Source organism: Tachysurus vachellii, chromosome 9 (assembly GCF_030014155.1).
Source record: "Tachysurus vachellii isolate PV-2020 chromosome 9, HZAU_Pvac_v1, whole genome shotgun sequence".
NCBI classification, from domain to species: domain Eukaryota; kingdom Metazoa; phylum Chordata; class Actinopteri; order Siluriformes; family Bagridae; genus Tachysurus; species Tachysurus vachellii.
In genome coordinates this window covers 13326866-13345081 of record NC_083468.1, presented here as the reverse complement: position 1 = coordinate 13345081, position 18216 = coordinate 13326866, and the positions used below count along the sequence as shown (strand labels likewise).

The 18216-nt window shown below is 39.5% G+C and overlaps 1 protein-coding gene across 2 annotated transcripts in view; it reads right to left on the bottom strand.

The window, feature by feature from the left end:
• Positions 1-12799, bottom strand: part of slco3a1a (solute carrier organic anion transporter family member 3A1a) — a 78434-nt gene extending 65635 nt beyond the window's left edge. For both annotated transcript variants that reach the window (XM_060877732.1, XM_060877733.1), the window contains exon 1: positions 12324-12799. In XM_060877732.1, coding sequence (XP_060733715.1) covers positions 12324-12449 — 126 coding nt within the window. In that variant the 5' untranslated portion in view covers positions 12450-12799. The remainder of the gene's footprint in view (positions 1-12323) is intronic.
• Positions 12800-18216: the final 5417 nt, after the last annotated feature.

Here is an 18216-nt window from a genome sequence, read left to right as displayed (position 1 = left end):
AGACCTATGTACATGAGGAACAGAGGGAAGTATAGGGGTCCTATTCTCACCAACAATTGGGTCCCCTGATGTCAAAGAGACAGACTGAGAAAGCTGTGTAAGGTGGTCCCAACCTGTAAACCCTTGTCTACATCCTGACCAGAACACCTGAAAGTGAGTGCTGGTTCTTTCCACCTGGACCTGTAAGACTTCAAACATTTAAACAACCTTGGGTTTTTATATGTCTTATTTATATGTCTTAGTTTCAGAATGGTATAAAGAACCCCATTTATATCCATAGTAACCACTCGATATGGTCTTGTCCATTCAGTTTCTTTCTTACTGTGGTTGGATCATTTATCCACAACAGATCATCAACATTGAAAGGTTTGAATTTTTCCTATCTATTAAAATGGTACGGAACACACTTTCCATATGATTGGCAAGAGCAGAACCGTAAGTGGGGTGTCCACAGCGACACCTAAAGGAAAAATCAAGCTGTTCCAGTAACCCAGGTTTGTGACCATGAGCTAAAAAGAATGGAAAGTAACCAGTGATAGAATGAAGTGTCAAATTAAATGGTAGTATGACCCCGGATAAACACTGCTTCCTTGCAATCATTATAAAAGAGAACTTTGCCTAACTGATCCTTTCAAAGTCCTATTTAAACGATCCATCATGTCATTACAATGAGGGTGTTAGGGCATTATTCTCTTCTTTTTGATATTTAGTCTCTTGTAAATGTCTAGTAGCATCTCTGATTCATACTGCCACCCATGATCAGAGAACAACTCCTCTGGAACACCATGTTCAGGTATGTACTGTTCCTGACAGGCTTTCAGCTCCACTATGGGATATAACACATACCTATTTCCAGTGTTGTAATGTAACAGAGTACAAATACTTTGTTACTGTACTTAAGTAGAAATTTCACATATCTGTACTTTACTTCGCTATTTAAATTTGTCAACTTTCACTTTTACTATAAATTTTAAAATGTATACTTTTACTCCGATATATTTCCACTAAGCATCTTTGTTACTCATCACTACGAAATAAAATCAGAAGAAATGTGTGCGACTGCAATAACTGAGGTTTGGCGAATCACTGCTCCTAGATTGCATTACGCACGCTCCGCACGCTCTATTTCAGCGTAATGTTGCCAAAGGAGGAGGAAGCACAACTGAAACCGCCATGGAAGCACCTACTGGAGGACCTCCCGTTATCGTAGATGACCACCCCTACAATAGTGCTGAATTCAGTGAACAGGGTGAAGTAGATAACGTTATACACCCGTGGCCGTATTTGCAAGAAATGTTTCTGTACATTGGAAAGAAGGATTCTTCCTACTGGATGAAGTGCCTCTTATGGCTATTGAAAATCACTGAAATTTTACTTTTTACTTTTACTTCAAATACTTAAATACATTAAATATCAGAAAATTACTTTTGATACTTAAGTACAGTATATATCAGATACTTTAAGACTTTTACTTGAGTAATATTCTAAAAGGTAACTTTCACTTCTACCAAAGTCTTTTTCTAGTACGATACTTGTACTTGAACTCAAATATTGCTTTCTAGTACTTTATACAACACTGCCTATTTCCTCTGGACATGACTGGCCATTCAGTGAGATCAGTTTTTCCCAGACTCACAAGCTCCACATGATTCAATTCTTGGCCAAAAATACAAACTCTGAACTCATTGAATGTGTTTTCAGCACCGTAGTTTATGTGTTTTAAATATGAAAAATGTACAGTACCTGTATTTATAAATGATAAATATTGTATAAAAACATACAGTAATAAAAGAGAATGTTTGAAAAAATAAGCTGGTTTTACTTTACGGAAGATGCGCACGGAGGTTTCCTCACTAACATCTGCCGGTCATTTTAATAAAAACCTGTCAAGTCGGCATATCATATGCGGTGTAGTCACACAAGTTCGAATTTTTTAGCGGATCCAACGCTCAAAATGGATCCGAAAATTACGGATCCGCAGATGGTCGGCACCTCACGCAGCCCCTTTGCAACTCTCCATAGGAAATGAATGACTTCCGGTTTATCGGCCATCGTTTGTCCTGTGCAGTGGAAAGGCAGCTTTAACTGAGTGAGACGCGGGAAGCTGAGTCGGGGGAAACAGAGCACACGTACTCGTTGGGGATCTTTGTTTCGGCGGTGGCGGCTCGGATGCTCGTATCTCAAAAATTTGCTCATATCTCAAGGCAAAAGTTTGGTCGAATCACAGCTAGTGATTCGAGTCTCAAAAAATTCATATGTCAAAGCACTCGTATCTCGAGGTATCACTGTATAATTAACGATAATCAACACAAAATCTGTAGGTATTGTCTTTCTTCCTCACCATCACTACTGGACTCTACCAAGGACTATAACGTACATATCTTGTGCTTTGAGCATTTCTACCTGACGGTGAATTTCTGCCTTTTGGACAAGAGACATCCTGTTTGTTCACTGGGGAATGGTAGTATCATCTATGGTCCTCATTTTGGGGATAACCAAGCTGGTTCTACCATAATCCTGAGCATAAAACATCAGAGAAACAGGTGACTAACACAGATAACTAATTGTTGTAAAAGTTGTTAACACTGCTGTGATGCCACAACCATCGCAGTTAATACCTGCCAAAAAGAAAGTGCGTCGTCAAACCTGCTGCCACCAGAAATCGGAAAAAGGCAAACACAAAAATATGAAACTTTTTGAACTTTCATTTGTCAGCATTCATGTAGTTATGAACACCATTTGTTGTATCTTATAAGCATTTTTATCATGTAATAACCTGTAAGTGATGCTAGCAAAGAAGGTTTTGCATATCAGGCGCATGGTTAAAATAGTAAACAAAATAAAACACTTCCTGTTTGGAGGCTTTGCGCTGATATCCGCTGACCTACTGAGTGCAAACCAGTTGGGAGTATTCTGGTAATGATTTGTGCCAAATCTGCCACTAATTGTACATAATTTGGGGAAAAAAAAAGTTTTGACCAATTCCAAGATGGTTAATTTCATATGGTTGTATGAAGTAGCGTCAGCATACCATAAGGAATTGCATGCAAATAGAATTATGAATTTAGCACAAAATGTTCAAATGATGTAAGGGAAAAAATGTAAGTTGTTATAGTTCTGGACCACAAACGTTTTTTTCCTCCATTTTCCAATACTTTAAAAAGGAAAATTTGATAATATATGTTTTTTTTTTCTCAGGATGATGTAAGCCAAATTTGATAGACAATAGATGATGTAAGTGCCCGGTAAGGTTTTGATGACTTTTATTTTGAAATAACTTTTCGTTTGTTACGTCACTTGGTGTATCCACAGGTGCATATAATCTGTGAGTTTGCGTGTGGATGCAGATTGGAAGGGGGTGAGTAGCTGGGACGCTCACTTTCTGTTGACCATTTCTTTTGTACGTTTCTTTGGATATACATTTCCTTTGAACGTTTCTTTTGATTTACAGTTACTTCTTTTTCTATTTATTGGAGATTAACTTATCTTGCCATCATTCGGCTAACATTACAATAAACCACCTGTACTGTATGCAACTGAAACGCGTCATCTTTATCTCCCTCTACTCAGCCTCTTAACTGCTACTGGTTGCTGCTACAGACAATATCTGGATTAAGAGAAGCAAAACTGAAACTTAAATGGAAGAATGTGGGACATATTATTGTAAATGCTGACAAGTAAGTGGCACAGTGCTCTCAGCTCATGATCCTGAAGATGCCTAGCAAGTTTTGTGCCACTGCACAACCAATTCATTGCTGAGATACTGAGATTTATTTGTCCATTATGAGCAAACAATTTTTAGTATTCAAAATTCTTTGAATCTTTCATTTTGATGAGAATTGTTTTGAAAATGGTATATGCCTAAAATTTACAGGAGTAGCAGCAAAAAATTTAAATTCACGAAAATCACAACTTTCGACTCCACATCCTGTTGGACTAGAGTATGTTTGCCTCTCAGGCTTCCTAGGACTCCCACATGGACGACGACAAATATATCTCCATTTTTCTGGATCATATTAATGCCACCATCAACAGTGTTACCAACCAGAAACAGATCACCATGTACCCTAATAAAAAGGCATAGAAGAATAGGGAGGTCTGTCTTCTACTCAAGGCTTGGATTGCTGCCTTTAGACCATATAGTGATATATGAAGAATGAATCATGAAGTGCTTTGAGCAGTTAGTCCTAGCACATTCTAAACCAGCCTTCCACCAACACAGGACCCTCACCAGTTTCCCCAACATAAAAACAGGAGCACTACAGCCCATACTAACTCACCTGAATAACAAGAACAAATATACAAGAATGCTGCTTGTTGATTTCAATTCAGCATTTAATACAGTTGTAGCATCTGGTACAGGTCATTTAGATTTGTTGTCCCAGGTATCCCTCTTAAACTTCGACATCTGCTCTTTAATCAACTGATGAGCAACCCAGTTTACAATTTTATTAAGAGCCTGCGTTCCACAGTGTCACACCCACACACACATACACCACACACTGAGAGCCAGATAACCCCCTGGGCTCCCTGGGTGAGTTCACAGGGACCCTCAAACCATAAAACACACACACACACGCACACAACCGGCTCCAGAATGTCTGGATCCTACAACAAAACCAGATAACCCCATGCCGCTTCTCTGGTTGAACTCATAGGGACCCTCAACCATAAAACACACACTCACACCCGCACACACCCACACACTGGGACATTCCTTTTACTAATTAAACAAGTAAATAAGATGCTCCACATCCCACGACATTAACCTATACTCGTATGTATCTCCTCCCCAGTTATAGAGGTACTCTAAGAGTCTTAATCTTGTAACTCTGTTGTAATGTGCCTTACTTTCCTGACAAGGATGTATTTTATTTATGTATCAGAACACAACACTGTATTAACATCAGTATATAACATCAGGTATTTTATTTTCCTCTTTGTTTTCTCTACTTCTTTTGTTTGTTTGTATAGTTCGCGTTATGTTGTGTTTGTCTCATTCATTAAACGGCATGTTTTTGTTCCACAAGTGATTGTCTCTGGGTATCGCTCACAAACCTAAGTTAAGTTAATTTAAGTTACGGTATAAAGTAAAAGGGGAGTGCGTTTTTCTCAGCCAGGGAAGATACCTCCTTCATAGAATTAATAAAGATTACACGGTCTGTTCGGCGGACGAACAGACCAAATAAGTGTAACGTTAATTCCATTACCGTCAATTTCAACTTAACTTAAAATATTTAGGAGTCACCATAACACGATATAATTACTTATAAATATTTACCTTGCTTCACGAGCTAATGTTGCTACACAGTCATCCCCTCCAAGCTGAAGGCTAAACTTGGCAACCTGGTCATCAACACCTTCCTTTGCAATTGAATAATCTACCTCGTAGCCAAAGCTGTGTGCTGAGCCCCTTCCTGTACTCTCTTTCTCAGAGAGACTGAAGGCCTGTGCATTGTTCTAATGCCATAATCAACGCAGATTTGCTTGCAACACATTTCCATTTACAGCATTTGGCAGCCCTTATCCAGAGCGACGTACATAAGTGCGTAAATCTCTAACATTAGATACATTAAGGCTGGCTCACTAGGTTACATACTTAAGATACCATGAGTTTAAAGCATTGTTCAAAGTTACAATGAAAAAATGTCAAAAGGTTTTTTATTTATTTATTTATTTATTTTTAATAAATGCAAAAGAGGGAAAAAAGGGAAAGATGTGCTAGTTGAAATGTTTCCTGAATAAGTAGGTCTTCAAACGCCGTTTGAAAATAGCCAGTGACTCAGCTGTCTGGACCTCTAGGGGAAGTTCATTCCACCACCTTGGTGCCAGAACAGAGAAGAGTCTTGTAGTATACTTGCCTCTTACCCTGAGAGATGGTGGAACCAGTCGAGCAGTGCTGGTAGATTGGAGGGTGCGAGATGCAGTGCAAGGAGTGATGAGGGCTTTGAGGTAAGAGGGAGCTGGTCCGTTTTTGGCTTTGTAGGCCAGCATCAGTGTTTTGAATCTGATGTGTGCAGCTACCGCAAGCCAGTGGAGGGATCGCAGCAGCGAGCGGGGTGGTGTGCGAGAATTTTGGCAGGTTGAAAACAAGCCGGGCAGCTGCATTTTGGACCATTTGCAGAGGACGAATTGCGTTCATAGGTAGACCTGCCAGCAGTGCGTTGCAGTAATCCAGTCTTGAAATTACAAGAGACTGAACAAGTACCTGAGCAGCCTGTGTGGAAAAAAATGGCTGAATCCTTCTAATGTTGTATCCGAGTCACATTAGCAACATGAGAGGAAAAGGACAGTTGATTGTCCATGGTTACCCCAAGGTTGCAAGCTGTGGCTGAAGGGGAGATCAGATTGTTGTGCAAGGATATAGCAAGATCATGACCTGGGGATGAATCACCTGGGATGAAAAACAGTTCAGTTTTGCTAGGATTGAGATTCAACTGATGAGCAGTCATCCATGATGATATTTCTGCCAGACATGCTGAGATCTGATCAGAAGCTGTGGTATCTGAGGGTGGGAAAGAGAAGATAAGTTGTGCATCATCAGCATAGCAGTGGTAAGAGAACCCATGTGAGGAAATAACTTCACCAAGAGAGTGAGTATACAGGGAGAAAAGAAGAGGACCAAGTACTGAGCCCTGTGGGACACCAGTGGAGAGTCTGCATGAAGCAGATGTCTCTCCTCTCCATGTTACATGATATGAGCGTTCCACAAGCTGATCCGCAAATCCTGGTCTGGAGCATAGTGGAAGGGAGTGGATCCAATGGGCAGGTGGTAGGATTGCAAGACTGGATGAGTTGTAAAATCTCTTCTGCTGCTACAGTTGAGAAATGCGACAATGAAGTAGTGGGGGAATCCATACTGTGAGATGTAAGTGCAGTCGGGGCTGAAGTGAAGGTCCGGCAGATTTCCTCAATCTTCTCCTGGTAGAAAGAAGCAAAGTCTTCTGCAGTCAGGGAGGATGAAGAAGGTGGAGCCGGGGGGTTGAGCAGAGAAGAGATGATGTGGAATTTCTGAGGGTCACGTGACGAAGCTTCAAGCTTTTTCTTGTAGAAGGAAGTCTTGGCAGAAGACACATCTGAGGAGAACTTGGCAAGAAGTGTTCGGTAAGAATCAAGATCTGCATCAAGTTGTGATTTCTTCCACTTTGTCTCTGATGATCTTAGCTCTCTTCGATTGTTGCGCAACGCATCTGAAAGCCAAGGAGCAGAAAAAGAAGTTTTCTTGGGTTTAGTCAACATAGGGCAGAGAAAGTCCATAGTTGAGGAAAGAGATGAGAGGAAAGTATCTGTGGCTGAGTCCAAGGGTAGTGAGGAAAAAGACTCCGGATCAGGAAGAGAAGAAAGAGTGCCAGAATCTACAGAAGAAGGGGAGACAGAGTGAAGGTTGCGGCGGGTAAGAGCAACACCACTGTGATTGGCCTCATCGGCAACAACGATAAATCAGATTACAGGGAGGATACTGACAACAACTTGCTCCTTAAACCCACTAAGACCAAGGAGCTTATTGTGGACTTTTGAAAGAAGAGAGGTAACACTCACACCCATTAACATCAACGGGATGATAGTTACAAGTTCCTAGGGATCCATATCTCTGAGGACTTGTTTTGGTTCACTAGCACTTCCAGGCTGATAAAGAAGGCTCTCAAACACCTCTTTTTCCTACGAATATTGGACAAAGAACCACCTTTCCTCAGCAATTCTGAAGAACCTCTGTGGAGTTGAGAACTTCCTAACCATCTGCATCACAGTCTGGTATGGGAATTACTACAACACAGGCCTAAGGCTATACAGAGGGTGATGAAAACTGCCCAGCAAATTATTGGGACCCCACTAACCAGAGGAAGCGGTTTCTGCATTAAGCTTGTAGCATTCACTGCTTTTCATCATAGCATTTATAATAGAATTCATTCAATGTCTCACTCACCAGAGCACTCACTGATCAGTCTGTGAAGCCTTTCAGAAAAAGATGTCCATGACAGACAAGCAGAGGTTGGGCTGCTTTAGGTCAGGATGTGGCTATTGGCAGAAGGCTGCTTTCAGCACTGTGTTATTCCATCCACTCCTGGCTACAATGGTGAAGAATTCCAGGGCTTACTCTGCTACTCTCCATGTGCCCTGAGAGATGTTTTTATGCCACCCACCAAAGTTTTTTCCCTCTGGGGAGTGATCAAAGATGAAAATTCTCTTACATATTACAAACTGAGCTTATTAAATCTTCAATGCTAATTTCCCTACATATTCTGGTGGAGAATGTAGGCATATCAATCAAAATATCTAATTTACCTGGTTTACAACAGGTTTCACTCCCTTCAGCACAGAACAGGTATGTGACGTTATCTTACTCAAAGACTCACTAAAGACTGAAAAATGATGAGAAATCTTTACTTTGGTTTATAAAAACATTTATATACATGATTCTAAAAATGCTGAAAAGGTACAATTAAATGACAACATACATACATTTTCTCACTTGGACCAGAAGTACGGCATTGGGAGTAATTGTTTTTTCAATTACAAATTGAAAATGATTACAAATCATCTATTCAATCAAAAATCGACACTCAGACAATTAATCTAGACCTTCCCCCTACAATCTCAGAACTAATTAATATAACCTCCCAAAAAACTACTCTCCAAAATATATAAAATAATATACAAATCAGACAACGCATTAAGCCTACCCAATGCTAAATAGGAATCAGACTTATCCATTGCTCCCAATGCCACTTTCTGGACACAAATCTGCAAAAATATAACTTCATGACAAAAAAACACCAACTTACAACTTATACAGTATAAAGTAATTCATAGATTTCACCTAACTGTACAGAAATTATTTAAAATGGGTTTTACTAAAGAAACATGCTCACATTGCACATAAAACACCCCAGACACCTATTTACACGCTATTTGGCATTGCACCCCAGTTAAAAAATTCTGGGAAAATGTTACTGACTCACTATCCAACCTTATGGGTTGTCACATCCCGCTGTCTCCCTCCCTCTGTATATTAGGTGACATATCCAAAATCAATTTAAACAGTACAAACAGTCAATTACTCCTAGTGGCTCCAACTATCACCAAGAAAAATATCCTCATGAACTGGAAATCAAGGAACACCATACACATTACAACTTGGAAAAATTTAGAGTACATCTCCATGGAAAACTTGTCTACCTCCATTCAAAATAATACATCAGAAGTGTATTTTATATATATATATATATATATATATATATATATAGAGAGAGAGAGAGAGAGAGAGAGAGAGAGAGTGTTTACTATGTCCATCTAAGAGGGTGGGCAAAAAGGTTTATCAAAATTAAATAATTAATTGCATGTAATATTTCATTTCCCACTCTCCAAAATTTACATAAAGTGCTTTCATCACAGAAGAGACATATAGTTGTTGCCCTTCACAATATGGACAATGCACATACACTGATCATCCATAACATTTAAACCACTGGCAGGTGAAGTGCAATGACACCTGTCAAGGTGGGGGATATATTAGGCAAGTGAAGTGTCAGTTCTTGAAGTTAATGTGTTGGAAAAATGGGCAACGATCTGACCTACTTCGACAAGGGCCAAATTGTATTGATTAGATGACGGAGTAGTCAAGTTAAGAAGCTTTTATTGTCATTTCAACCATGAATTGCTGACAAAGTACAGAATGGAACAACGTTTCTCCAGGACCATGGTGCTACAAAAAACATTAAGGTACATAAAACAACACAGAACTAAGGATTTAAGTTGGTCCTAGCCACATAAAGTGCAACATGTGCAACCTATTGCAAACAGCGCAAGACAAAAGACAGTGCAAACAGACAATACAAGACAAATACCTAAAATAGCACTGACCAGTGTGCATAATGAATGCTATAAAGTATAGTGTGTAAAATTAAAGAAATTGTAAACAGAGAGGAAACGTGTCCTTTCCTCAGCCATCGTAGGAAGTAGGCCAGGTGAAGTTTTCCACCAGATGAACACCAAGAAATTTGGCACTCTTGAAGATCTCCACAGAAGATCTATTGATGTTCAACGGAGAATGGTTGTTCTGAGTCAAAGCATGCCCAAAACAAAAAAGTAAGTGAACCCATAGACTAATTACTTCAATGAAACCTAATTTATGTCAGTAGCTTGCACACCTAGCATCAAATTAATGAAATAGGTTTGAAGGTGTGCTTTAAAGGTACTTTAGTTGATAAAAGACACATTTTTAGATTGCTGGTTGTTAGAAGCATCAACAGTTATTCAAATGGCTACTCTTTCTAGAAGTGGGCGCCCAGCCAAGATGACTCCTAAATGCAGAATCCTCAGTGTGGTAAAGAACAACCCTCGAGTAACAGTTACAGGCTTGAAGACATCACTACATTATCAAACATCTCTGTTCATGAATCTACATTATGCAAGTCTTTAAACAGGCAGGGGGTCTATGGAAGAACACCATAGAGAAAGCCACTTCTCTCACGAAAAAACATTGTTGCACTCCAGATGTTTGCAAAGAGCACCTGAGTTATCCACAGTGCTACTGGGAAAATGTTTTATGGACTGATGAAACAAAAGTTGAATTGTTCGAAAATAATTCTCAGCAGTATGTATGGCGCAAAAAGACCACAGCTGTCCACCATCAAAACATCATCCCAACAATGAAGTATGGTGGATATTTACCAAAATATCCTTCAGTATAATACCAGGGTGGCCATCCACCAGCTGAATCTTTGTAGAAGTTGGGTGATGCAGCAAGACAATGACCCTAAGCATCAAAGTAAATCCAGCCAGACTGGCTTCAGAAAAACAAAATCCACCTTTTGGAGTAGCCCAGTCAGAGCCCAGACTATAACCCCATAGAAATGCTGTGGAATGGCCTGAAGAGAGTCTCTTTCAGCAGGCTTATACACCCTACCACATTGCAAAAATTCTATTTGTGATGACATCCATACTTCAGCAGGTTAGAGCTGTTTTTGCAGGACAAGGCAAACCTATCCAATATTAGACAGTTAGTTTAATGTTATGGTTGATCGGTTATGGTTGAACAAGCAGGTAAAATGCCATTTAGCACAATCAAGGTATTTAAAGATTAAAAGGACTGGAACAGCTGAAAGTTGGCAAGAACGATTAAATATAAATATGACCTCAGAATAATTAACTATGATTAGCTACAAACATGTCCATACAGTTGTACAGACTGCAGAAAAAATACTTCCCAAAACCTTTACACAAAATACCACCTATACATCATCAAGTTTCAAGAACAAGTTCAAATTTCAGTAAATATGCAGTGGCATACACAGCCTGCTACTTAAGTACACCAAATATCAAATGGATGCTCTGGTTATGCATGTATGTATCCAAATAGTCTAATTACAAAGGGATAGGCAACTGCTACATAAGCAACATAAAATGTAGGAAAATGTTATAGGATTGGTTGATACTGCCTACTGTTATAGGCCTAGGTTGATACTGTTCTGAATTCTGATTCAATGTAGAAATAAATGTCCCCTTTTCAAATGTCCCCCCAACAGATGTGTTGTGGTTAAGTGGCACCAAATTGTTAAACTAACAGAATAAAGCCTGGACTCTTTTTCTTAGTAATGTGTCTATTTAATAAGCTTACAAACAGAACTCATTCGTCAAAGTAAAACGATATTTGTCAAAGTAAAACGATATTTTGCAGAGTTCAACAAACTTGGGAGTGTGGCACTTGTAAACACAGTCTTAAAAAGAACATACAGTCATAGAACAGTATTGAAATGACAAGGCAAATTCCTTTGTTTGCTATACTCTAAAGACATGGCCCAGGTCAAAACATGTCCACTGTGCTTAAACTATGAGCTTTTATGTTTTGGTTACTTTGGTATAGGCTAATCTTAATTCCAAAACTTTTGAAGCTCATCTCTATATTTATTTGTAAACTCCAATCTGGCCTTACAAGTCTGACTGATGAGTAGTTTTCATCTGGTCATATTGCATCGATATTTCTGCTCTAAAGCTGAATTACAAGCCAAATTTCAAAGTTCAGTAATGATTAGGGGATCCGCTTTATATTTCTGATATGTTACTATGTTTATTATTAGCATATAGCCTATATAATTTGCATTTTCAGTAATTTCGCCCCGTATTAATTTGATGACGTCACTGTAAGAGTCGGCACATTTTTTATTGTATCTTTCCCAACACTTGTATAATTACACACACACGGCCTTTGAGACCTATTTGCAAATTAAGTTCGCATTTAACGGACACATTTACTGTGTTAAATTGTGTACGTAAGTTTCCGTGTCTCTGCAACCGGAAACATAAGTAAAAGCGAAATGGCTCACCAAGTACGCGCCGACTGTCCCCTGCGCTAGCATCAGTGCGCATTCCGACAAAAGGAATATTTTGATGTTAGAAAAACATGACGTTTTTCTATTCATGTTCTCTTGCTGTATAGGGGGAGAGCTCATTTCCTAGCTCCTCTGATTTTCACCTGCCCTGGCAAATCGCTGAGGTTAGAGGTTTGGCTTAGAAAACAAACGGATCAACATAAGACACTAGAAACGTTTCCACAGTGCCTCTTTAAGCCACCTTCTCCGCAGTCAGAGCCCCGCGGTGTGACGGTGTACGCTCACTGAACTTCCAACAATGATGAATAAAGAGGCAAAACAAGCAAGCGGGAGCGTTTCATGAATCTGAAGATACAACACCGATTTTCTTTAGCTTCATTTTTGTTAGTGTGTAGCAACTTCTTGTCTTCTAAAAAATGGGCAGGGCTTCCAATTGCAGCACGCAATGTCTGTTTAGATCCAGTGCAACTCTGCTACTTACTCGTTTCCCGTCATGCATAGTAAAGCTCTAGGGGCGGGGGCGCGCTCTCTCTCTCTCGTCCCCGCTCTTACATTCACTCCCTCCCTGCTCTCCTACTCTGATTCTGTAACAGTCATTCTCATTAATTACAGAATAATTGCTGACACGGCCACGTCATTCTTTGTCACTTAATTCTGCCTTTCTATTTCGTTCACACTCTATATTACTCATAGTACCGTATATATATCACTGACGTGTTGTCTTTATCTCTCTCTAAATTGCATTTCCTGTTTCTAAGTCACGAAATCTGTCGATCTTTTCCCCTATCCCACTTAATTTCATCGCTCTGCGTCTGTTTCTCATCTATTTTTGCGCTCTCTCTCTCTCTCTCTCTCTCTCTCTCTCTCTCTCTCTCTCTCTCGGCAGATATAATTTGGTGCTATAAAAATTCTGTGCTGTGTCGCAGATGTTTACATTTACATTACATTTATGACATAGCAGCTGTTAGCGCATCTCTAATATGATCGGTCACAAACATAATCCCTACACGTTATAGCCTCAAATATCTTAAAATAGAGACAAAATGAAGGCTTATAATATGCCATTCCTCATAATATGTCATTCCTACTAACGGGGTCAGACAGAAATGTTGTTTGGGCATGAATAAAGAAAGGAGCACAAATTAATCATACGTGAAGCACCTGTCCTGTGTCCAGTAATACATTGCATCTGGAAAGTGCTTCACTTTTTCCACATTTTGTTCTGTTACAGCTTTATTCCAAAATTTTACAAACAATAACACATAATGGCAATGTGAAACAAGTTTGTCTAGTCATTGTCCTGTTGGAAGATATATGTTCAGGCCAGTGCGCTCCGGAGGAGGTTTTCATCAAGGATGTCCTGTCACTGAAAAACATCCCCACAGCATGATGCTGCCACCAACTAGCTTTACTGTAGGGATGGTATTGATCATTTGATGAGCAGTGCCTGATTTCCTCCAGACATGACGCTTGCTATTCAGGCCAAAGTGTTCACATTTTGTTTCATTTTAGCAGAGAATTCTGTTTCCCATGGTCTGAGTGTCCTTTAGGTGCCTTTTGGCAAACTCCAGGCAGGCCATCATGTCTGTTACTGAAAAGTGGCTTCTGTCTTGCCACTCTACCATATAGGCCTGATTGGTGGTGTGTTTTTTTTTGTACCCTTCCCCAGATCTGTACCTTGATACAATCTTGTCTCAGAGCTCTACAGACAATTACTTGGACTTCATGGTTTGGTTTGAGCTCTGACAGGTACTGTTAACTGGGGGACTTTATATAGACAGGTGCATGCCTTCAAAATCATGTTAAATCATCTGAATTTACCAAAGATGGACTCCATTCAAGTTATAGAAACATCTCAAGGATGGGCAGGGATCAGTGGAAACAGGATGCACCTGAGCTCAATTTTGAGTGTAAGGACAAAGGCTGTGAATACTTAAATACATGTTATTTTTTCAGTTTATTATTTTTACTAAATTTGCAAAGATTTTAAACAACGCTAACATACTGTTGCAACACACCGACATGAGTCAGTTTTAAGTCCCCTCACTTGAAAAGTTTACATTTAAGGTTGTCGATTGGGCAAAGTGAATGCTTTAATCTTCACCATGGGGGAGGAAGCCGAGGATATACTGGTTTCACTGCATCTAAGCAAATTTGTATGCTCACTTTCTAGCCTGTAGTAACATTATCTTTAAGAGATCAAAGTTTAATCAGTGACAGCAAGAGATGGGAGAGGTCATTAGCTGAGCAATGAGCTAACAAAAATGATAGAGGCCTGTGACATTGTTTCCCGGGAGAGAACAAACTTTAGAGAAATGTTGGTACCTACTGAATCCTTCAAGTATGTGGTCAACAGTAGGAGCATATCTATTCCAGAAAACACACAATATTTAATCATTGTGGACTATTTTTCAAGATATTTTGAAGTGGACAAGATGACATTCACAACATCAGAAGCTGTAATTGACTATGTCAGATAAATCATTGCACATTATGGGACACCTGAAAACGTGTGCTGAGACAATGGACCACAGTTTGTTTCTGGGCCTTTCAGATAGTTTGCACAGGACTGGACATAAACATAGAGGCTGAGTTCAGTTAAGAAACTTCTCAAGAAATCAGCAGACCCTTATATCCTTCTCATGCCTACCATGCTGCTCCACTAGTGAATGGATACAGTTCCATACAGTCCACAGAACGCCTCATTGGGAGGAGATTCAGAATAAGCGTTCCTGTCATTCCATGTCAGCTCAACACGAGAGGTGCAAACTTGAAGATGCTGAAAACCACAGAACAGAAATACGGACAAATCAAGTGTGAGTCTAGGATATGCTTGAGAGGCACAGCTGTATCATCAGCAGACATACCAAGCTCGTGCGCCTACCCAATAACCCATAAATAGCAGAACAGAAGAGTGGATTGCAAAAGATCTTTTGAAAAGACTATTTTTTGTTTTGAATTGTTAATTGATTATGTTGCATACACTTACATTTTTTCACTGTGTTTTAACACAGCTTTATCCTGAAAGAGTTAAAATGTTTACATATCACAGGCTGAAAAGCTCACGTAAAAAGTTGTTTTTTTTGTGGTTGAATAATAAACATTTGTAATCCGGTCAGTGTATAGCATCATAAGCTTTAGTAAGTTATAAATTTTGATATTGATTCTGACAATTGAAGTTGAGGCATTGTGACACATTAAATATTTCAGTATAGGAAATCTATGGTTACAGTTTTTTAAATTGTTTATATTGCCATCCATGCACACCCAAGGAAAATTCTTTTACTTAGAAAGAGGAATGTGGTATTAGGTGAAATACCCAGGTAGGATCTTTCTTTTTGTGTTGTTCAGGGGTCAATAAAAAAGGAGCACAGATGAATCATATGTGAAGTGTCTGTCCGGTGTCCACTAATAAGCCTCCAGATATTAATTATGTGCACACCTAACAGAACACTTCCTTCTATCTCTCCTGATTAGAAATAGTCTTTCCTTAAGTTCATGCTGACTGCTGACAAAACAACAATGCCAATCAGGACCTTCCACATAAAGGCACAACTTGCATGCCAGGATGGGCACATACACAGGTGCATCTTAATAAATTAGAATGTTGTGGGAAAGTTCATTTATTTTAATAATTCAATTCAAATAGTGAAACTCGCGTATTATATAAATTCAGTACACACAGAATGAAGTAGTTTATGTTTTTGGTTCTTTTAATTGTGATGATTTTGGCTCACATTTAACAAAATATCACAAAATATGGTCACATGCCAATCAGTTAATCAACTCAAAACACCTGCAAAGGTTTCCTGAGCCATCAAAATTGTCTCTCAATTTGGTATTTCACTATTTGAGGTAAGTTAAAAAAAAATAAAATATTGTACCTACTGAATTTGATAGATCTCAATTACTTTCTTTCTCATTTCTTCCTGAATTTCTTTGGATCTTGGCATGATGTGTAGCTTTTGAGGATCTTTTGGTCTACTTCACTTTGTCAGTCAGGTCTTAAGTGATTTCTTGATTGCGAACTGGTGTGGCAGTAATCATGCCTGGGTGTGGCAAGTGAATTTGAAGTCAGGTGTAATAAACCGAGTTATGTTATTTTTCTGGGTTTGTTTTTCCTAAATAATAAAAACCTTCATTTAAAAACTGCATGTTGTGTTTACTTGTGTTATCTGTGACTAATATTTAAATTTGTTTGATGATCTGAAACATTAAAAAAAAAAAAAAAAAAAAAAAATGTAAAAAACATTTTAAAAAAATGACCCATACTCAGGTGACCCATACTCAGAATTCGTTCTCTGCATGTAACCCATCCAAAGTGCACACAGCAGTGAACACACACCGTGAACACACACCCGGAGCAGTGGGCAGCCATTTATGCTATGGCCCCCGGGGAGCAGTTGGGGGGGTTCGGTGCCTTGCTCAAGGGCACCTCAGTCGTGGTATTGCCGGAATAATTGTTCCTTTTGCTTATAACATCTGTACAATTTATTATAAAACTGATATGTTTAGATTTATTAAGGCATACCATTTGTAATGATGCCCATATTTATTATGTTGACCATATTTAAGGCATTTGAATGTCATTCCAAAACTTAGTGTCATTACTCCCATAGCTTGAGTGTTTAAAAAGTGGTTTGAGCATGCCAAAATGTACATGAGCAGTTTGGGAAAAGTATAACCTGACTGGTCACATGACCTGAATAATTCATCTTTAAGCTTATATTTTAACATCTGTATACCCTGTCCTAAAATCATGGAACTGGTATCTTTAGATTCACTGAGGCATACAGAGTCAAATTTTATTTAAATTAACTATGTTCACCATTTGTGGGATCAGCGATTTTGAATTGTGTGTTAATATGTTGTATTTCACAAATACACAGAAGTACTGTTATGAAAGTGGCAAGGGCCATGCAAGGTCACATGGTCACATGGCCAGGAAGTCAGTGAATGGATAGGGGTGGGGCATGACAAGTTTACCACCTTAATTTCCTTAAACCATGGAGAGAGGTGGGCCCTGTGGCTTTGCTTTTTCTGGAGAGGCAGGAGCTGGGTCTTGTGTGCATATGTCAATTAAGTGGGGTGGAACTGGTTTACTCAAATGTACTTCATGATTGCCTGCACAGAATTACTCAATGAAAATAATAATATGTTCAAAGATGCTGTGACTGTCTCTATGTGGTTCTATGTGTTCATGCAGATCTATCTCAGCAGAGTGCACCACCAAGTGATGAGACTAGAAGCACCACATCTCTCCGCTTCACATGTATAACAGGTTTGCTCTCCTCAGTGAAGTACCGGCTGAGAAACCAGAAAGAGCTCTGGTTATAGGAGACTCCATGTTAAGGCATGTGAAATTAGCTCAGCCTTTAGGGGTTCCAGCAGCACTGGTTAGGTGTACTCCGGGAGCCAGGGCACCGAACATAGTAGGTAATCTTAGGGTCTTAGGCAAGCATAGGTACTCGAAGGTAGTTTTCCACATATGAGCTAACGTTATACACCTTCGTAAGTCAGAGATTACTAAGAGTAATATTGTAGAGGTGTGTAAATTAGTGAAGGTGATGTCCGATGCTGTAGTATGCTCTGGCCCCATTCCAACGCGGTGTGGCGATGTAGCTTACAGCAGGTTATGGTCGCTGAATTGCTGGATGTCCAGGTGGTGCTCCAAAAACAACATGGGCCTCATAGATTAATTGGAGCACTTTTGAAGGCAAGGCTGGCCTGGGACGGTGTCCATCCCACACGGGAAGGTGCTGCTCTCATTTCTTGGAGCATAGCACATAGATTAAGAACAGGCTTAGTTAATCAGTGTCAATCCAGAGCCAGGGCCAGGGAGCAGACAAGCAGGTTAATCCGTCTGCTAGCTGCAGTGAGTCATCAC